The sequence below is a fragment of the Stomoxys calcitrans genome, chromosome 3 (genome assembly GCF_963082655.1).
Source record: "Stomoxys calcitrans chromosome 3, idStoCalc2.1, whole genome shotgun sequence".
Taxonomy (NCBI): domain Eukaryota; kingdom Metazoa; phylum Arthropoda; class Insecta; order Diptera; family Muscidae; genus Stomoxys; species Stomoxys calcitrans.
The window spans coordinates 92729492-92752296 of record NC_081554.1 but is presented as its reverse complement, the minus strand read 5'-3'; the positions used below and the strand labels follow the sequence as shown (position 1 = coordinate 92752296).

The 22805-nt window shown below is 36.4% G+C and overlaps 4 protein-coding genes across 7 annotated transcripts in view; 3 read left to right on the top strand and 1 right to left on the bottom strand.

Moving 5' to 3' along the window:
* Nucleotides 1-41: 41 nt before the first annotated feature.
* On the bottom strand, nt 42-22805 carry LOC106084093 (uncharacterized). The gene is made up of 4 exons (XM_013247563.2): nt 22779-22805; nt 2905-3275; nt 2606-2843; nt 42-426 (listed from the first exon to the last, which is right to left on the bottom strand). Exons 1-4 carry the CDS (start codon nt 22788-22790, stop codon nt 274-276), a joined length of 774 nt encoding a protein of 257 aa, XP_013103017.2. The 5' UTR covers nt 22791-22805; the 3' UTR covers nt 42-273.
* On the top strand, nt 476-1723 carry LOC106084092 (protein ABHD11). Its single transcript, XM_013247562.2, has one exon. The coding sequence runs from the start codon at nt 536-538 to the stop codon at nt 1427-1429; it is 894 nt and encodes a 297-aa protein (XP_013103016.2). The 5' UTR covers nt 476-535; the 3' UTR covers nt 1430-1723.
* The window catches only part of LOC106084087 (UDP-N-acetylglucosamine--dolichyl-phosphate N-acetylglucosaminephosphotransferase), a 34933-nt gene continuing 17114 nt past the window's right edge, over nt 4987-22805 (top strand). Inside the window, exons 1-3 of the mRNA XM_013247552.2 lie at nt 4987-5224; nt 5288-5643; nt 5707-5941. Coding sequence (XP_013103006.1) covers nt 5079-5224; nt 5288-5643; nt 5707-5941 — 737 coding nt within the window. The 5' untranslated portion in view covers nt 4987-5078. The remainder of the gene's footprint in view (nt 5225-5287; nt 5644-5706; nt 5942-22805) is intronic.
* On the top strand, nt 6048-13213 carry LOC106084086 (beta-1,4-mannosyl-glycoprotein 4-beta-N-acetylglucosaminyltransferase). Of its 4 annotated transcripts, none has more exons than XM_059364794.1 (2): nt 6048-9297; nt 9608-13213. In XM_059364794.1, exons 1-2 carry the CDS (start codon nt 7738-7740, stop codon nt 9641-9643), a joined length of 1596 nt encoding a protein of 531 aa, XP_059220777.1. In that variant the 5' UTR covers nt 6048-7737; the 3' UTR covers nt 9644-13213. The 4 variants fall into 4 exon arrangements, 1 of the variants encoding a protein (XP_059220777.1); XR_009397613.1 differs by having other exon boundaries at nt 6049-9471; nt 9535-13213; XR_009397614.1 differs by having other exon boundaries at nt 6049-9775; nt 9866-13213.

The window sequence follows — 22805 nt, the reverse complement described above, 5'->3', positions numbered from 1 at the left end:
ATTATTTTCAATGCATTTTAAACATATTTTTAACATCAAAATATTAACTACTAAATATATACGCAAATGCGTTTTATTTTGTACTTCAACGGGGAATTTGTAAGCATCAAGTCATTTTTTCATAGTATAACATTTCATTTCGTAACAACCAAACTAAAACTTATATACTACTTTCATACTATCAAAAATCAATAAAAAAAATATTAGATCCATATAATACATACAGCCTTTTTCTTTGAAAAGTGGTATTTCTTGTGTAACATAAACTTCCAGTTATTTTCTAAGTTTCCAGTAATATAAGGCAATACAAATTCCTAATGATGTTATGGAACTCCAAAGGAAATACGAAGTCCTCCAAATTTTATTTTGCGGTTTTCTATGCGCTTTTATAGCGGTACTATTTTGCTGATTTTTCTTTAAAATCATCTGTAAAAGAAGTAAACAATAAATGTTTTAAAAAGTCTATATTTTTATCAATTGTAACTTGGCAACCCTAGTAGTCATCAGGTTTTAGTGTTTATTTGTGACCAATATTATGTTGTGTTGCGGAAGAAGGTTGATATATCCTTTAGTCCAGTTAAATGGCCGTCGAGGATATACTCACAATGTACAACCCGTTAAAATGGCCTACAACGTTTTCCAGGGTACCAATACAGATGACTCACGGCCCCCATTGATTATAATGCATGGACTTTTTGGGCTGAAGCAAAATTGGAGAGCAGTTGGTCGAGCTTTGGAGGCAAAGACAAATCGTAAAATTATAACTGTGGACGCCCGCAATCATGGTGATTCTCCACATACAGGCGAACACAGCTCCATCGAGATGGCTGCAGACGTAGTTCATCTTATGCAACAGCTGAATATCGATAAAGCATCTATAATGGGACATAGTATGGGTGGCAGAACCATGATGTACATGGCGTTGAAATATCCCGAACTGGTTGAAAGTGGCATCATTGTTGACATATCACCTTTGGAGCTTCCCAGAGACTTTGAGGCAATGGAACAAATATTTGGGGCAATGAAAAACTTACGAGTCCCATCAGAACTCTCAATGGCCGAAGGACGCAAATATGCTGAAGTCGAAATGAAGAAAGCAATACCCTCCAACGAGACTGTCGATTTTATTCTTCTCAATTTGAGAAAAAACCCGGACGGAACATTCAAGTGGGCGGCAAATGTCGACTCACTCTACAATAACTTAAGATTGTTTTCGGAATTCACAAATCACATTGCCGGTTTGCAACCTTACGTGGGACCCATGATGTTTATATGTGGCAACAAATCAAATTTTGTACACCCTGATAGTTGGCCACAGATACAGAAAATATTTCCTAATTCCAATATTCATTGGCTGGATGCAGGTCACCTGGTGCATTTTGAGCAACCCGCAAAATTTGTTGAATTACTAGTGAATTTTTTAAAATAATAGCCAATAACCAAGGATACATTGGTCAGTATCAAGGTCTGCCATCGCTCATTAAAATAAAATAGGCAACAAAAATTGCAAAAGTAAGACTGCAACAGGGTGTGTTTTATTAACAATTCGGTTTAGATTTGTTCGAATGAGTTGATAAAATGAGTTGTTTTGGATTTAATATTTGATACTCGTAAGACCAATGTTATAGTTTTATTCATTTAAGCACAACAACAATAGGTCCTTTATTCCAGAGTTATTATGTTTATAGTTAGAAAATATAAATAAACCACTTTTCAAGCAACATTCAAAGTTGTTTTCCTTTGATACTTCTGCTGGAATTTTGTTATTGGACGAGATACATCTCAGTCCGAATTACATGATGAGATCGTAGCGATATTATCTGTGGAAAAGCAAATTCTGCACATTTGACCGTTAAGGAACAGCGGGTATACATCTCTCATCTCAATGAGTGCTGTGCGATACAAGTTTAAGCTCAATGATAAGGAACCTCTTCTGTATAAGTGTCGCCAGCACTAGGAGGGGAAACCACCACTGATGTTCTTGCCAGGATTTGAACCTAGGCGTTCAGAAATGTCGTCAGCTTCACCGCTGAAAAATGTATTGATGGTCGAAGAGTAACAGTCCTAGCGATTAGTGTCATAGACCAAAATGCTTTCGTTACGCTGGTCTCTAACCATATCATTAATAATCCTGGTACGGAATAACTATGAGCACCATAAAAGGCCTGAACCTTGAACTCCGATTTCTGTAGGGTTAATCATTATCATGAGAAGCTCAGTTGAGTGCTACCGGGCGCGTCCAAAGGTTACGGATAATGGAATGTTCTACACGAAGTAGCTGTAAATGCAGTCGCGGACAACCAGCTATATTGAGTGCATAGTCTCAGTGAGACGCCGGGCAGTACCGACACTTTTTTAAATATTGAGTACCTATAGAGCTCGATATGACAAGGCGAGTTATTGGTGTCTTTAATAATCAATGGCCATCACATTCCCGTGGCGACAGGTCCTATGGAACAAAACGAGCTTGATCACCTTCAGCAGTTTGACGAGGATCGCCACCTCCTCAAGCAAATATGTGGCTATTACAACAACTATAAACCTCAATGCATAGACTGAACTAGGAACTAATACTTCGTAAGCATATAAATTAATTTCAACAGACCTGCTCTATTTCCTCCATTTCTTTTTCCACATCATCGGTGGCGCTATACAATTCATTCAAGGCCTCCAAAACAAAGCGGCTTGCAAAGTACTTCTCACCAACTATAACATCAACTGGGGGCATTATTTGCAATTTGTAATTAGTTGCTGCCAAAGCAGAGCGCATTGTCTCCAAATGGTGATTGGCATTGCTAACGATTTTACGATTGTATGCATAGGCTTCTTTTAGTTGACAAATCCTTTAATAGAAACAAACAATAAATAGCAGTTCTATCAACTTTTCATATCATTGTTACTTACTGTGCATATGAAGGATCCTGATTGGGCAATTGTGCGAAAAAAGATAACAGTTCTTGCTGCTTCCGTTTGTTGAAACCCATTAGCTCGAGATCTTCTTGTGTTAATGAGGCCAAATCTCTATACGATATATCTTCGGCTATTAATTTTTCTACGAAATCACTGCTGTTGTCGCCACTGGTGGACAATAACGTGGTTAATATCTCACGATTTGCCTGTGTATTGCCTTTGGGCTGGACAAATTTGTGCCTATAGCGGAGAAATCCACTGTCCCCATCGTTCAGGATACCTTTTGTTTGAAACTCCTTGTTAGACTCAAATTGGACAGCTGGCACATTAACTGATATATCCATTCTGGCGTGTGGTCGATTCGGCTATTTTGGTAAATAAATTAAATGTAGATAAACTGAAAATCTCAAAATCAATGCACCCTCCGAATTACAATAACAAATATACAAACAAAAAGTAAAACAGTATTGCCAAATCGAATGCAGTGTAGAATGCAAAATATATGGTCTGCCACTCACTCACAGTTTCGCTGTACAAAAACAACTGCCTCAAGCCTACTACTGACTTCCAAACACTGCCAAAACTTAAGCATTGTATTCTGTTCAGCTTTACAAGCGGAATGCTGTCAAATACCTTATCAAAAAACGCCGGCGAAAAGTTGGAGAGAAAAATAGGCTAAAAAGTAGTACTCTGCTTATAGGGCATGGCGAAACAATCATGGTCTCATTTGTACAACAAACACAAATCATATGGTGCAATCCGCCATCAAGCTGATAGACGTTTTGCCAACACACACAAATAAATTTGTGTGCGTGTGTGTATACGTGTGCGTAAATGAGCAGAAAATTTGCGAGAAAGAAGATAACATCAAGAGACTGCAAACAAAAACTTGACATCTTAATACCGTCAAACCTGGCCGGCTGTTAACAGCTATTCACGTGAGACCACCTTATTTAATCCGCCTTGGTCACCATCCATTGCAGATAATTGAAGAAGATAAATTATAAAAAAAAAACATTTATTTATGAAACCACTTTAAGATTTGCCAATCAAGGTAGTACCGTTGGGGGTAGAAATTTGTTGTTGTGCTAACTGGATGTACTTATAAGGTGAGATCAAGCGAATAGTTACGTACAATTTTTGCTTTATTTTTCTTTTGTTTTTACAGTAAATCTAAATGTCAAATGCTTGATAAAAAAGCTGTGATTTTTTTCTAATATCTTAGAAAGATGTTCTATTTGATCCGATATTCCACACATAAGCAACAAAACAATGTTATAATAATGAAAATGCAAATATATAGGACATTTGAAGAAGATAAGTTGTGAAACAAAGTTTATTTCTAGAACCACTTTGACATTTTAATTTACGGTATTTGCCACTCACGGTAGTTTCGTAAGGGGTAGATTTTTGTTGTTGTGCATGTTTGAATTATTTTAAAGGTTGTCTCATTTGTACAACCACATAAAAACCATATGGTGAAATCTTGCCAACACAAAAACATGTGTTGCCACTCACGGTAGTTTCGTGAGGGGAAGATTTTTTTGTTGTGCATGTTTGAATTATTTTAAAGGTTGTCTCATTTGTAAACAACCACATAAGAACCATATGGTGAAATCTTGCCAACACAAAAACATGTGTATGCGTGTGCAGAAAGTGTGCGTACGCGAACATAGAATATGCGAGAAAGATAATAAGAAAGAGAATTCAAACAAAAATCTGGATCTTAATACCCAAATCTGCCCGACTGTTAACAGCCACCAGACTTTTTACAGAGACCACCTTTCTATATCCGCCTTATGGCTGGTACTATTTTCGTTTTCCACCGTTGAAAACCTATGTTTTTCACGACTAATTTTTTAAACGATAACGACCACAATTCCTAGTGAGAAGTCAGCAGACTACCCTGCGTAAAAACAGAATATTAATAACATTCACTATATTTTATTCAAGTGCATTAGTACTTTCTTGCTTTTTTCTTGTCGCAAATTAAATACTCGAACAACTTCGCGAACACACTTATTGTGACAAATTATACCGGCTTTCCTCAGCTGATTTTAATTATCACATTCTTCCTCTTGCTTTGTTGTGGCATTCTAATCGGCGATTGATTTTATTTTTCCACCAATGGTGTTATTCTAATTCAATTAGCTGGATCAATTGCTGCGATGACATATCTAACGATGATCCTAAATGGCCTAATATCGGCGGGAGCTTATATTATGGCCATACGCATAATACCGCGGTTCCGAGAAATGTTTATCAAGGCAAACCTTTTTGGGAAAGATTTGTGCAAGCGGGACCAAAACAAAATGTAAATACACGTAAGCGCTATGATATATTGAACTGATAGTAATGCATTGTATCTATTTTGTAGTCCTGAGTCATTGGGAGTCTTAGTGGGTTGTGTCTTTTTGGTGGCAATGTTTTTGTTTATACCTGTGCCTTTTACGCTGGAGGAAGCTGCTGCCATGGACGCTAAGACTGGGAGTAAGCCGGTGACGTTTCCACATGAGGAGTTTGTGGAGCTGATTGTCGCTCTGCTGTCAATTTGTTGCATGATTCTGTTGGGCTTTGCTGATGATGTGCTAGACCTGAGGTGGCGCCACAAACTTTTACTTCCGACTATAGCCACCTTGCCCCTACTAATGGTATATTATGTGAATTATAACTCGACAACCATAATTATGCCTAGATTCGTAAGAGGATTAGTTGGATACTCATTAGATATTGGTGAGTGAATTTTAGTTGCACTTTGTTGCAATCCTTTTCTTATGAATTATTTGCTTTTTAAAGGAATTCTTTATTACATTTATATGGGAATGCTGGCAGTTTTTTGCACAAATGCAATTAACATTTTGGCTGGTATTAATGGTTTGGAAGTCGGCCAATCTTTAGTTATTGCCGCTTCTATACTTATTTTCAATGCCGTTGAATTATGCCTAGGCCATCAAGTTGCCGGGCACAAGTTTAGCATTTATTTGATGTTGCCTTTCTTCGCGGTAACGTTGGCTCTTTGGAAGTATAACAAGTAAGTATTTATACATATATATGTTGCAGATAAGCAAGCCTATCTTATCAGTATTGAAGTTTATCGAATTTTTAAAGAAACTTTAACATATTAAAATAAATTCATAGCAGTTTATTGAGAGTTAGATGTAAAATGTGTCATTACCCTGTAATGCATGCATGATAAAGCCTTTTAAGATTTGGGCGCATATCAAGGAGAGGCAGAGTTTCTCCAAATATACTGAAACTTCGATATCTTAGTTGGTAATTTATAAATCAACATTAAAGACAACATGGGAGAATGTTTACGTATAGGTAAACATTCTCCTATGAATATCGTCGTAATGTGTCATGATTCGATGTTTTCAAAATGGGTTTAATTTTTAAATATCTCAAATGGGTGTGCACATAGTTGATAATTGCGTGAGCGGGGTTGCGATCCCTCGCCTGCCAGCCTCGGTGTAGGGGCAGGTCGTTCCGTTGCATAGAACCGATCGCTTTGAAAACAACCAACTCAGCGTGATAAAAGCCACTTCTAAGCATACTGAGAAGAAGAACATTTGTATGTATAAAAACGCGATCCGTACACACCTGTTTTGCAGGACATCCATCTGGATGCAGTATCGACCGAATATAGCCCTTAGTGGACGAACGCCAGATTTCGCTGATGACGAGAAAGACCTGCCTAAGAAGAGCAGAACTTCTCTTGTTTAATTTAGACTCGGATGGTGAAGCAAACTTAACTCGTTTCGGTCGAAGTTAGGCAATAATTTCCCTGATATCTGCGCTGTATGCATTACGGTAGAAACTAACTGATCTTACTGGTTATCGTCCCAAAAGAAGGGTCAAGATTTCTGGAACTAGATCTGGGTCAGGTCAATCGCCGCGAGAACATTGCTTATTTAAACATTGATCATTTAAAGGCGCCAATAGCTCACCTTGCCGGTGCGTCCAGGCCTCTCAATATGCCCAAACTGTTATAGCTATCACGTACCGGGCCTCTCAAAGAAATGAAATCCTGCCAGTGCTGCACATACATTTACATAAGATGTACTATAGTCTATATAAGTTGCATATAATACCATTTTGATCATTTCATGTCCTAAGAGATACATTTTGATGAGTATCTTAAATGCAAGCCCCTTTTTTCGTTAAAACCTGCCAAGTGGCTTTTATTCGCCTTGAAGCATGTTGGTTTGGGTTTGAACCACTGTAATACATATTGCGCTTGCAGTTGTTATGAAGTTTTGTGTGGAAATTTGTTACGAATGCTCGTTGAAAGAATAACAAACAAAAACAATATTCGCTAAGGGAAGTGAATATCAGCTGGTTTTTAAAAGACTTTTCAGCTGTTCACAACAGATATACCACCCACAGACAACTTATGAACTAGTGCTCTGTCACATATGAAATTGACCCCCAGCTGCTAATGACAGTCGCAGAACACTGACACCACCACCACTGCTCACTGCTGACTGCCATCCACCATCAACCATCCACCAACCCCATCCCCATATCCATCGATATCATATGACACTCAGATGGAGAATGTACAACAACGAATACCAAAATGAACACAGAGTAAGGCTGATACAACAACTACAAAGACGCATATAAAAACCCTCAAACGAAAAGAATCGAAATAGTCTAAAGAAAGATATAAACGGGATGTAAAAAAGTGAAAAATTTTCTTCGTTACGACTGCTACATGGGTGTGTGCTGGAAAAAAAAAAAAACAAAGTAGAACGTTATATTACATAAAAAAAAATTGATGGAAATGAAATTTCACTAAATTTCACCCGACAATATACAGACTAGATGCATCTTCGTTTCAGTAACACTCAATATCAGAATGGGTGTGATACAGATGGACAGCAATCATCCAAAGATACAATGCAATTAATCAAGCAGCCTCTGACCATTGTCGCGGTGGGAGGTCTACAGCAGCAACAGACATTTACCTCGAAAAGGATAAAACGGTTATTTCTGTGGTCCATACTGCTTATACAGTTCGGATTTATTTTGTGTTTTTGGCTACTGCAGTTAGGTTTGAGTGACAGTCTTAAAGAAAGTACAGGACGAGCGGCTGCAAAACACTTAGAACCTAGTCGTATTAATTTTATCAAGTCTCCAGAGTCCAAAAAAGATGTTGGAGAAAAAACCAATGGTGAGACAGTTGGAAAAACACAGGACAGTCGAAATTTTCAATGGCCTTCGAGGGATTTAAAATTTCAACAAGATTTCGAGCTGCAACAGATAGCGTACAATCTTACCGACGCCGAAAAAGTCATGTTCGGCGAGCCATCTACTTGGTGTTTCAAGGAAGGTACTACCAAAGAAACAAGGCCGCAACGAGACGACGATCCTGGCATTTGGCCAGATGTTTGTGATTGTCTGCCCGATTGGCACGGGCAGGATTGTGGCCAACCAGAAATAATTTGGCGAGCTTTGATGACTGCCAAAATGCCTTTTAAATTACAAAATCCCGCACAAGACGAATCCCACCGTTTGGTCTACATGATTGAAGGCCCATTTTTTAGTATGGACCTGATGGAATTGCAGATACAAGCCGTCATGACGGTTGTGGACTATTTTATAATTTACTACAAACGTAATCCTGTAAATATGAAGGAGCTGAAAATTCTGAAGTATAGACTGAGACAAAACTTACCCAATCACAATTATATGATATACCATTGCAAGTTAGTGGCGCTCACAAATTGTTCCTCGGCCGAAGTGTATCGTTTATTTCGCCAACACCAACTTCCAAGCAATGCCATAAAGCCCACCGACCTATTCATTTACAGCGATGATAAAACCATACTGGGCCACAGGGCTTTGAATTTCTTAAAATACTACAGTTTCAATATGCCATTGATTGAATTTCGTGCGAAATTTATAGTCTACGGTTTTTACTGGCAACATCCAGATCTTACCAAGTTGCAAGGATCGATAAGCTCCTTTCAGCTCATCGATAACTCCAACTCAGATCCCTCACAATTGCGGCGCAATCATGCGTCCAATAACGCAGCATCTCGACAAACTCTGGTGATGGGTGATCTCAATCATTTCGGTGGTTGGTTTTGTAAATACTGCCAGCAGCCGGATGAAATTATCAATGAATTGCAATTGCTGCAAAGTTCGCTGTCTAATACCAACGCGACAACAACCAAGTCAATTCACCAAAATGCCATAGCATTTCCGACTGATAAGAAACATTCATTGCACATTGATGTCAACTACATACAGCAGCTGATATCAACGGGAGTCTACTTGAACGATGGTAAAACGAAGTTACTCAAAGTTCGCCGTTTTACGGATAAATACTTTGCACCAGTCTATGCCTCACAACAAAGTTGGAAATATGGTCACTTATTGGTAAATATTTATGAATCTCTCGAAGACTTGCTAGCCGATGACAATGAAGATGAAATGTTTTAGAGTATTGTTTTTGTTTTTTGTGTATAAGTCAATATCTATAAAATATTGGAACAAAACTTTTAGTGTAAATAGAAGAAAATACAAAGCAAATGACAAGCGTTGTGGCTTTAGGTAAGTGAGACAGTGATATCAATGGCGTTGGAATTGGAAATAATTCGTTTTTTATCTTCTTAGATGGGCACATAAACCACTCAAACCATTGTCTAACATAAAATTTATACTTTAACAAAACATTATTCTTTTTTAGCTCTACCGTTCCATTCTCTCTTCATGTCTTCATTGAGATAAGAGTCAACTAAGCCAATCTATCTTTTCACCTATTCTGACCAACGTTGGTTGGGGGTCATATTAGTACTACATGTAACAAATTTGGGAGAGATTTTGGTGGTCCAAGAGAACTTCATATCGTAAATATGTGAGAAATAGGAAATTTTTTAAGGCTTTAGGAGCTTTAAAAGGCTTATTTCAAAATATTCATTAAAGGAATGCAATGTTTTATTTCCAGGTAATACAATTGATATGGCAAGATGAGTACTTCATTATCCTATGATTGTGGGGCACAATACACTTAACCCTCTTTAGACTACTAGGCCTTCCTGTGATGCAATCGCTTTAAAATTTTTCATGTAAATCTGCTATTACATGGTATGTAGTTGTCCTATGACATGCTACTTTTTGTATTCACATGTAATTTAAAATGTTTGTCAAAATAGTCAATAATTTTTGCTATCACACCTGTGGGCTATTTTCGTATGACATCACATAAAAATGTGAGCAAATCTAATTTTTTATGCGAAAAAATTGTTAAAGTTGCGAGAAAGGTGGTTAAATCATAAATTTGTAAAAACAATTTAATTTGGTGTTGCGTACATTCGACTGACAACAAAAACAACTGATTTCTTTATATATTTGTCAAAAGGCACGCTATAAACCAAAAAATTACATGTGCTATTTTGAAAAGTGATTTTCATATGTTAGTTGCATTTGTATCACACGTCATGCACAATTCTAAATGTCCTAAATTTAACATGTCATAAGAAATCTCCTACTTACCGTGTAAGAGTTGGTATTCTATTCTGCTTTCGGAATAGTTCCGAATAGCAATCAAATTTTTTTGGTTCCATACCAAAACACATTTCTATACCCTACACCACCACTGTGGTACAGAAAATTATAACTTGTGTATTTGTTTGCAGCGCTAAGAAAGAGGAGACCTGGACACATCGATAGTTATACCGATTAGCTTAGAATCACTTCCTGATTAGATATAGCTATTGGGTTGCCCAAAAAGTAATTGTCGGTAATATAGTAGTAATATAGTTGGCGTTGACAATTTTTTTCAACGGCTTGTGACTCTGTAATTGCATTCTTTCTTCTGTCAGTTATCAGCTGTTACTTTTAGCTTGTTTAGAAAAAAAGTGCGCGAAATTTTGTTTACATTTGTTTGTTTGGCGTTAATTTTAATATGGGTACCACATGTATTGAAATAAATTCATTTAACAAACCGAATCAACGCTTGTGATATGCACCTTAAACGCAATGAATTCGATCCGTTTTTAAAACGAATCGTAACTGGAGATGAAAAATGGATTGTTTACAACAACGTTAGTCGAAAACGATCATGGTCCAAGCATGGTGAACCAGCTCAAACCACTTCAAAGGCTGATATCCACCAAAAGAAGGTTATGCTGTCTGTTTGGTGGGATTGGAAGGGTGTGGTATATTTTGAGCTGCTTCCAAGGAACCAAACGATTAATTCGGATATTTACTGTCAACAATTGGACAAATTGAATACAGCCATCAAGGAGAAGCGACCAGAATTGGTCAATCGTAAAGGTGTCATATTCCACCAGGACAACGCTAGACCGCACACATCTTTGGTCACTCGGCAAAAACTGAGTGAGCTTGGCTGGGAAATTTGATGAATCCACCATATAGCCCTGACCTTGCACCATCAAACTACCATTTATTTCGATCTTTGCAGAACTCCTTAAATGGTAAAACTTTCGGCAATGATGAGGCTATAAAATCGCACTTGGTTCAGTTTTTTGCAGATAAAGGCCAGAAGTTCTACGAGCGTGGAATACTAAATTTGCCAGGAAGATGGCAAAAGGTTATCGAACAAAATGGCAATTATATATTTGATTAAAGTTCATTCTAAGTTTTATTAAAAATGCATTTACTTTCTTTTAAAAAATCCGCAATTACTTTTTAGGCAACCCAATATGTTTAGTTCGATTTAGTTATTACTATACTGTCAATACATATGTACATGTAAATGTCTAAAATGGGTCGAGAAGGTTGTAAAACGCGATCAACCAACATGCAGTTATTGTAGTTTTTCGAACCAAGTAGGTCCGTGGACCTCCGCGAGCAATTTTAGTATATTTTTGTTTTTCACAACAACAAACAATTCCAAATTGTAAAATATGTTTTGCGAAACTTTTTCTCTTCAAAGCTAAATACAACCACCACGAAAAAATTTAAGTTTTCAAATTCCAAGTAGCCATAACCGTTTGACCACCACACCTTCCACAGAGCACCTTAAAGGAGATCCGTGATGGTGGAGCGAAAGCGACAGCTATACGCAAAGATAACGTCATAAGCATACACAGAAAAAAACAAAAATCGGTTTCGATCACAAAATTAATTAATACGATTAATTTTTAAATTGAAACTGCTTCAATCAAGAAAACGATAATATCAATCAAAGTTTTTAAAAAAAATTATTGAAAAAATTTAAACATTTTCAATTATTTTTTTAATTGATCTAATTACAAAATGATTACAATTTTCGAAATATCCAATAAAGTTTTTAATTAGATCAATTACAAATTTTAATTGAAATATTCAAATGTTATATTAATTTTTTTGCGAAAATCGCTGTATAGGACGCTCCCTCGATTTCAATGCAAAATGGTTCACATATGTAAAACTCCTGGAACACGAATTTAAGGTTTATGTTTGGGTCCATGATCACTCCTTAGAAACAAAACACTTTCGGGGGTTTTTCCAAAAATGAAACGGAAAATATTGTTTTCCGAATTATTAAAGGAAGAGTAGGAAGACAGTATGCTAAAGGCATCGATTTTAAAGAAGCCGGTATGCATTTAGGGTAGTCGTAGGACGGTTTGTGGGGAAGAGTTATCTTCTACATATAAAGAGTATTTATCAAAATTTTGAGCGGCTAGATGTTTTCAAAAGCGGAAGGCTATGTTGGGTCTAAAAAAGTTTCCGATTCTATTAAAAAATTATAGAAAGAATTTACTGGCTAGTTGTATGGTTATTTTTTCTTTTTGACACTCGATTTGTTCGCCAGTTCAATGAAGACTGCTGTTTTCCTTCTATAAAATCAGCTGTTTTTATTAAATTGGCGAACAATTTGAGTGACAAAAAAGTTTGTCTGTTTAATTAAAAAAGATTCAATTTCCAATCACTTTTTATACATATAATTGTTTAATTAATACACTAATTTTTTTTATTTAAATTTTAAACATTTCAATTACGATTGCAATAAAAAAAAATTCACATTCAATTAAAAAAAATTATTGAATCAATTAATTTTTTAACTGATTCAATATCAAAAATTTCAATCACGATCGTAATTGAAAAAAGTTCGGATTCAATTAAAAAAATAATTGAAAATTTGAAAAACTTGATATTGATATTTAGGAAGTTTTAAATTAAAAAAAAATTATTGAATCAATAATTTTTTTAATTGAATTGGAACTTTTTTTCAATTGCGATCGCGATGGAAGCATTTGTCATTTTCATTTAAAAAATCAATTGATTCAATAATTTTTTTTAAATAACTGTTTTTCAATTACGATCGTGATTGAAATTTGGGAAATTTTCAATTAAAAACTTAATTGATACAATAATTTTTCTATATGAATCTTACAAAATTTTATATACAAAATGTGATTGAAATTTTTTCTTCAATTGGTGCCGTTGGGTTTAAAAAATTTTTCCGATTCAATTCAAATATGATAGAAAGAACTTACTGCCTAGACTAGTATTTTTTTTTTCTTTTTGCCACTCGATTCGTTCGTCAATTCGATGAACAGAATAGTTGATGGACTTTTGAAGCGCCGTCCACCAGACCACAACATTATATAGCATTATAGGACTGACAACCGCAGTTATACCAAGTGCATAAAACACTGTTTAAACGCTGCTAAACTTTTGCCAATGGCTTTCCCAAATGTTTAATTCGAAGTTCAATAGAAAAAGTCGAAATTGAACATTAAATCAAACATTTTGGAGAGAAAAAGAAATTCATCTCTTGCCATATACATTTGCAAGAGAGCCATCCAATTGATAACAAAGAGCCACAGAGAGAAAATCCCTCCGATCAATTTCTAAGGCTCAAACAAATTAACCTCACGGATTATCTTTCCCTCTGTTAGTATCCCCTCAACCAACGGCAGCGACTCAGCACTGCTTTGTGTTCAAGGGAGATTGGAAATCATAACGACAATGATAAATCAACTTAATAAAAACTTACTTTGAAAACGAACACCGGATGGTGTAAAGCTTTCAATTCCAATACACCATTCACTGTCACTGTCCTAAATATTTTTAAGTATGTGTTTGCCTGTATAATCAAAAAAAAACTTTTTTTTGAATCAGGAGTACTAAAAGCTCCTTTAAAGATTACACTAAAATATTTTTGTAAACTTTAGAACAGTTTATAAAATAAAATTACCATTGCATGAGTTTGTCTGATTTTGGAAGGAGACTTTAATGATGCAGATACCTTAAACATTTTTGATCACATACGCCACGAAAGACTTGGTAATTTATAATTAAAATTAAAAAATGAAGTTCCTTAAACGAATTTGTATATGTATTATAACTAAAGATGATGAGTAATTATCATGTCATTATTATGTAATTTATTCATTGTGCCTGCTAATTGAAAATCCTTTAATACCTTATCAAATCACCGCAACAATTTTTGGTAAACCACCACTACCTATCATCATCATCGTTATGTATAAAATTGGATATTACCTACTGCGTTGTTTGAGACGACAGATATTCAATAATGATAAATAATTAAAATAATTAAAAATCCCTATATGGAAATATGTTGTTCTTGTAGCCACATTTTCATGTGGAGGTGGCGATCCTCGTCAAGCTCCTGTAGGTGAGCAAGCTTGTTTCGGTCCAAAGGACCGATCGCCGCGGTAACCGGGTGACCATTGGTTATTTAAAGGCGCCAATAACTCGCCTTGTCATATCGAACATCATAGGCACTCAGTGTTTGTGTAAGAGCCGGTGCCGCCCGGCCTTTCACTGGGACTCTCCGCTCGATACCGCTGATTGTCCACGCTACCGTTGCAGCTACTCCGTATGGAGCAACCACAACCTGTTGACGCGCCCCGTAGCTCACAGCTAAGCTTCTCGTGACAGCAATGAACACCAAACAGATCAGATCTCAAAGTTCCAGCCTAGGTGGAAATATGGGCAGTGCCACACATAAGTATTGGCACAGCCATCAATTTTTAATTTGACCGCTATTCTTCAGCCCCGTCTCCCAGTCTACTCAAAAAATATATTTTTGCGAAAGAACCCATGTTGTTACTTAACTAATGCTGAAATTTTTATACCAAAAAACTTTGTTGGCAGGCCGTTTTAATTGATCACTGCTTCCAAATGGTTTGGCATGAAATGCACAAATTTTTTCGTAGTTTCCTCCCCTATTTTTGGCCATTCTTCTATAAGTGCCTGCTTAAGTTCGGACTTATTAGAAATATGTACAGTGCCACACATAAGTATTGACACAACCATCAATTTTTAACTTGACCGCTATTTTTCAGCCCCGTCTCCCAGTCTACTCAAAAAATATATTTTTGCGAAAGAACCCATGTTGTTACTTAACTAATGCTGAAATTTTTATTCCAAAAAACTTTGTTGGCAGGCCGTTTTGATTGATCACTGCGTCCAAATTGTTTGGCATGAAATGCACAAATTTTTTCGTAGTTTCCTCCCCTATTTTTTGCCATTCTTCTATAAGTGCCTGCTTAAGTTCGGACTTATTGGAAATGTGCCGCCTGTTTACGCGTCTATCCAGTTCCTCCCACAAATGCTTAATGGGGTTGAGGTCTGGAGATTGCGGAGTATGTGCCAGGACATGTGCGAAATTCATTATTTGCCACATACGCACATCATGAGCAGAATGTTTGGAATCATTATCCTGTTGAAATGTAAATGACCTCGGTAGATTCAGTTTGTCCGCGCTTTTTTTTTTACATTTTCCTTTAAAATATTTAAATATACAGTTTTGTCCATAATGCCATCTATGAAGACCAGCTCACCGACCCCCGCAGATGACATGCAAACCCATACCATAACTCCTCTTCCACCGTGTTTGACTGTAGGTGCAAGATTTTTTTCAATAGGCCGTATTGGGCTTTCTCCATACAGTAGAGCGGCCAACAGACTGGAAAGAGTTGTACTTACTCTCATCCGAGAATAGCACTTGGTCCCAGAAGCTGTTCTTTAAAGAAAAAAGTTGCTTACGTCTAACAACTCGGGCACTGTAATCGGCCTCATGGAGCACTCTTTTGACCGTCATAGGATGCATTTTCTTTCTCGTCTCCTCTTAAACTTCAGCTGTTAATTGTGTTGATGTTTTTTTAGGGTCCTTTTGAATATCTCGCACTATCTTCTGACGCTTCCGGTCATTCAAAACTCGGGGGCACCCAGAGCGTTTTGCGTTTTGTGAAATTGATTCTCCTTCAAACCTGTCGACGATGCTTCGAATTATGAAACGGCTTCTGTCCATCATTTGGCCGATCACAGCAAACGATTTTCCTTGGCTGTGGAGGTGCATTACAATTTTTCGCTCAGACACAATCGTTTCTTTTAACAAAAATCTTAAATGAACGGTAAAACAACACGGTAGATAATTTTGGGAACCCATTGCAACGAACAAAGCAACGCGGTAGACAATTTTAGGACCCAATATTTTTGCAAAAAGAGTTGCCAACTAGCAAAAATTAGGAAAAAATATAGCAGAACATGTAAAAGTGCCAATGTGCGATGAAATCGCGTTATTTTTTGTTAAATAAAATATAAAAAAAGTTAAAAAAATGTGGAGTAAAAATTTCTGCATTAGTTAGTAACAACATGTGTTCTATCGGAAAAATATTTTTTTGAGTAGATTGGGAGACAGGGCTGAAAATAGCGGTCAAGTTCAAAATTGATGGTTGTGCCAATACTTATGTGCGGCGCTGTATATTTGTTTTACAAAAATGTCTTTATTCAGAAAAAGTTAACAAGAAATTTTTCAGTTCACATTTCTACGAGGAAATTATGTGGCAATTGTCAATCAATTTGAGGAGTGCAATGACGACTTCGATTTACATGAGATAAGTTGAAGCTAATAAAGTTTTCCTTCAAAGGATTTAACATCTAATGAATTCATTTAAAAAAATCAATTGAAACAATGCGCAATAGATAACAATAGACCTATCGGGTTCCATTTCAACTTTAAATACATACAAGCATTATTAGAAAACTTGAGAAGGCAGACGTTTTATAGTTACTGTATATCTATCGTCTCAAATACAATGTGTTCCAAAAGAACGAATTTATTTCTCTGACTTGTAGCTTAAACCGCTTTTATCAAAACCTAATCACATATCATTACATAACACAAATCACAGCAGTAATATGTTTGTGTATCGATTAATTAAAACGTAAAAGACTAACTAAACACTAATATCCACGAACAAAAAGAAGATACAAATTACAAAATGAATATATATCTTCTTTCTCTTATACCTTCTCAAATGTTATAGTAATACACTTCATTTAAATTACCCTATTTCTAAACTGATCCATTTAATAATCAAGAAATGCTATCATTATTTTCTATATATATTTTTTGTTTGTATGTAAAAATAAATATTTAAGCATTTAAAACTTCATACCCACCCCATAGTTGCCTTAAGTTATTTTTTAAGTAATTTATTTGTATCTATTGACATTTAAATACTTTTTGTAGTAAAATTTGGATTTGAATTACTTTACATATAACAACAAATACAAACAATAGCCCCTACTAAAAAATAAACATATGTATATATGTTTGTATGAATCTACAAACATGTCGAATCAATATTATACCCTTCACCATTTAAATTAGCGGACTAATTCATTGTCTCCTTCTACGACACAAGATGTATACACACATATATGTTATTTGCTGCAGATTTTCTATCCCCTAAATCTATTGGCCATTCGACCAAGGACTTTCATAATTCACTTATAAGTGCAGTACGCACCTCAAACAAATTTTCGGTTGCATCCAAGACATTATTTATGTCGCCATTTTTATGTCACCATTTTATAATGGTTGTGTAGACTAAAAGATGGCGACAAACATGGATTTATAATTATGCCCAATTTTGTATCATTTTTGGCTAATAAAGTGCATATATTTACTGAAATTAATTGTTTTTAATTTCAAAACATTTTATTTCATGTTGCATGAAATGATCAAAATATACATCGTAATTTCCAGTTGCAAGAAAAAATTTCTCCAATGCCTCTTATGTCACCCTGTTACGCAAAGAAAATTTGATTTGAGCTGAGTACCTGCAAGCGAAATTTTCGGTAACGGTATCGAAACCGTAAATTTCGATTAGGATATGTAAATGCATTTCTCATGGAAACGAAATTTTTGCCAGAGGTGCATCTGCCCCTTATGAAGAAGTGGTCAGAGAATTTCGTTGCGGTTTTCTTATTGACTAAAAATCCCACATGATAATATATTGAGCCCTTTCTGCGAGATGGTTGTAATTGAATTACTTTTGATATATTCATGGTTGGTCATTAAAATTATGTATTTGACGGCTACTAAAACTTTTTTAAAATATATTTAAAACATTTGCTCTATATTTGTTGTATAAAGAGGCTTTATGTCGCTTACAAAGTTTTTCGCGGGCACTCTAGAAAGCTAGTTCTCACCAAATTGGCGGTTGCACAATCATGTAAAATTAAACTACAGATCGCATGATGACACGGATGATTTTTGAGGTCTAGAGACTGAAATTGGTTGAAATCGGTTCAGATTTAGATAAATCTCCAATGTATATCGAACCATTCCCGCGAAAATGATCCGACATATTTTCGATTTTAATTTTTTGATGCATATCGATAGATGATATCGAATTACATATCCTCTCCAAATATCAAACCTGTACCATGAACCGTTATGAGATGAGGTGTAGGGGCCATTTAAGGATTATTTACATTTTTGCGTGACCGTGATATGTCGCTTACATCAAAACTGCACATTGACCTAGTATGATAGTTATTTCTATTTTTTATAGGAAATTGGTTTTTATCAAAGAAGTTTTGAAACAAATTATTACTAATATCGTACCCTTTGTACCTTTTGTTCTTATATTTGTAAATGTACAAGAGAAAGTATGAGATAGTAAGGGAAATAATGCTTTACACCTACAATGTAAGATTAATTTAGGCCATATCATTATATGATGGCTTTATCTAAATCTTCACCAATTTTGATGGGCTTTGGCGGAAGTTGTTATTGTTGTAGCGGCTGCCCTTGCCGAAGAAAACTTCATCTGATCAATCCGGTACGTACAACCGGCTGCCGTGGAATTGGGATTTGGCGGAGGTGTTCAGAAAGGTGCTGCAGTTACTACGGCATTATAAGGGAAAATCGGGCAATGCATATATGATGGGAACAGAGATATGCAGATAAAAAAATCCTTATAAGTGAAAACCCGGACGATAAATATATTGGAAGTTATATCCTAGTCTGATCCAATTTCATCATGACATAGTACTAGTGGTAAAAGAAAACTTTGTGCCAAATCTTGAGATCGGTAATTAAAAAGTAAAAATGGGTTCTCTAAATGTGCCAAATTTTGTGGGGATCGGTGAACAAATGACCATATTATTGCAATATTAGTTAAAATCGGATCCGATTTCAACCATACACATAGTATTGGGTTGCCCAAAAAGTAATTGCGGATTTTTCATATAGTCGGCGTTGACAAATTTTTTCACAGCTTGTGACTCTGTAATTGCATTCTTTCTTCTGTCAGTTATCAGCTGTTACTTTTAGCTTGCTTAAGAAAAAAGTGTAAAAAAAATGCATTTACTTTCTTTTAAAAAATCCGCAATTACTTTTTGGGCAACCCAATAGATATCATAGAAGACATATTGCAAAATTTGATGAAGTTCAGATGATAAATGCGCTTACAAAGGCTCCAGAGGTAAAAATGGGTCGAAACACATACAGGGGAGTTATATGTTAATATGAACCGATTTTTGTAAGATTCATTAATAATCTCGTTATAAGAAAATTGTTTAGTTTATATGTCAATTTACAAATAACCAAATTATTGCCATCAGATGCACTTGACGTTTTCGTCCGTTGTGATATCACAGGAACAGGAGAAGGAATATGTCTTATAGTTCCTACCGTTGAACCATCCGAATCATTTTGAAAGCCTAACAACTTGCGAATATTCTCATCTGCTAAATTAAACAAGTTCTCAAAGAAATTAGAACCTCAAGTAGAACTCCTTCTGACGGCCATTGCGGGATACACAAACAGCAGATGTTCTATAGTCTCTTCCTCCTCGTCGTACTAACAGCTTCGGTTAAGTCTTTATTGGGAACCTTTAGTTCGTCAGCATGTTTTCCGACATTGTCAGGTCATTGTCTGACCTGTAATGACGTAAACTATGACTGAGACGTCTTTTCTAGCCAGCGATAACAAAGCGGTAGACATCTTCAAGTCTAGATTAGGTCACATCATGTTGAAATTCTCACAACCCCCCTTTGTTACAATCTTTCATTCGTTGCCCCCCGTGCCTGATCCTGAAGACTGAGCTTACATATAACAGATTCCAGTTCCCTGGTATGTGTAAGGTAGTTCCTAGTATCGCTGGCTCGTCCGCTATAGATTCCCTAGCATATCTCTGTGGTCCGGCACCCAGAACGGGTGAATTTTGAATTGTTCAGCATCTCGATGAGAGATCTGCGACAGTCGAGTACGGTCTTTGAATTCAGAAATACGTTCTCCAGGGATCTAATGGCTCCCTAACTGTCTGAAAAGATATTTATGCCAGTCGTCGTTATGAAATTATATGTTAACCATTCCACCACTTCTTTAATTACAAGGATCTCCTTCTGATACACACGGCAGTGGTCGGATCACCTTCCAGATTCTTCTGAGTACACCCCAAAGTCCACCTGTTCGTCTAGTTTGGAACCATCCGTATGGAAGTCTATGTAACTTCTATTGCCAGGTATATCGTTGTTCCAATCGGTTCTATCAGGAATAGTGGTACAGTACTTTTTATCAAAAAGTGGCTCAGGCAATGTAGAAACCGAACTGCCTGGAACGTCAGTTATTGTATCAAGAATAACAGTGTCCGTAGGCACCCCATGACCAAAGGGAATGTTCCCTTAGCCAGTCGTCGTTATGACATTATATCTTCGTCATTCCACCACTTTTATAATTGCAAGGATCTCCGCTTAATACACATTGCAGTGGTCGGGTAACCTTCCAAGTTCTTCTGAGTACACCCTAAAGCCCACCTCTGGTCGTCTAGTTTGGAACCATCCGTATAGAAGTCTATGTAACTTCTATTTTCAGAGGGATATCGTCTGTTTCAATGGGTTCTGTTCGGGATGTTAGTACAGTACTTTCTATCAAAATGCGGCTCAGACAATGTAGAATCCACACTGCCTGGAACATCGGGCATTTTAGGGTAAAAGGGGAGGCTCCCTTAGCCTCACGGCAGTGGTTGCAGCATTTTTTTCTAGCCACAATATTCAGAGGCATTAGATGTAAAATTAAATTCCTCAGTGCGGCTGTGATGCACAAAAAAGGCCTTCCTTTGGATCTGGCTGTGTATTGAAGAGTAGGTGGACTTTTGAAGCGTCGTCTACCAGACCACAACGCCATATAACATTATAAGTCTAACAACTGCAGTATGTACCCAGTGCATGACATGCAATTAAAAAACTCAGCTGTTGCCAATAACTCTCTAGCAGATGTATAGGGCAAGAGTTGCTTTCCTGCACTTTCCAAAATGTCGGACTCGAAGCAAACACCTCAGGTGTTTTACGCTTTCCGTAAATGGAACATTCTCTCTACCCAAGGAGACAGGTGCCACTGTAGGTAACTTGTATCTCGTGGCGAAAAGAATTATTTCTATCTTACACGAATTTACTAGACCACTTTCCGTAGCCTACTTCGCTTTCGCACATAGAGCTTCTTGAAAATATCTCAAAGAGTGCTGGGAAACTTTCCCCTAACCGCAATAGCCAAGTCATCAGCATACGCGGTCACATTTTTTTTTAAAGACAATAATATATTTTTAATGGCCATATTCCAAAGTAGACGAATCAGTACACCGCCTGAAGGTGTTCATCTGTTGACCCATCTTTTTAGATCTACAAATCCCAAGCCTGCCGTAATGTATCTTGCAGTAAGTAAGTTATTAATAAACTTTCTTATGGTAGTGTTGATGCCTAGAAACTCCAGCTTCATGGTTGACGTCGGTTTTATATTATTGAAAGCACCTTCAATGTCAAGAAATGCTACAATAGTAGCATTTGACACCGCAATAACCCTCTATGTAGCCGACTAGGTCGTGAAGGGTTGTTTCAGTGGACTTGCCCTAACCATGTGCATGCTGTTGTCAAGGCAGGCGATATCTAGGGATCTTTGTCCTGAGATATGTTTCTATCAACCTCTTAAAAGTCTTCAGCTTGAAGGTTGACAGACTAAAAGGACGAAAATCTTCCGTTTTCGTACGGTAAGGTTTTCCTACTTTTGGAATGAAAATAACCTTTGTGTCCCTCCATCCTACGACATGCTGATACAAGCAGAGTATATCTTCCTTGGAGCCAGTCTATCGGACACAGCTTGTAATTCAACCGAAACTTCTTATCGTCCTCTTTATTTAAGAAAAAGTTTTTCGTGATTAATTTTTAAATTTAAAAAATTTTTTAATTCCTTAGCCACTATGTTTTTACAACAAAAAAATTATTTTCTTAATAATTTATGGCAATTTAGTCAAGAAAAGTGGATTTTAATGACTTTGACATAAAATTGCACCTGCTGTCAAAAGTACTTAGCTTGTCGCCGTAAACTTATGAGTCGATTATGGATGAGTGGTAGTCTGACAACGCAACCAAAATAAAAATTTTTATTATGTGTGACAACTTTTACCAATTGATGCCGGTAATTGCAAGATTTGTGTAAACAAATAATTAAACCACCACAAAAAAGCTAGAAGTTGTGAAATACCACGAATAAACAATTTATTTTTAATTTCAAGCACTGTAGAATAATCTTTTTATTTATTAACGTGTAAAAACCATTTTTGGGTCGATTATGGATTGCAACTCACCTGCAGTTGCATTGCCAGGAGATAAAA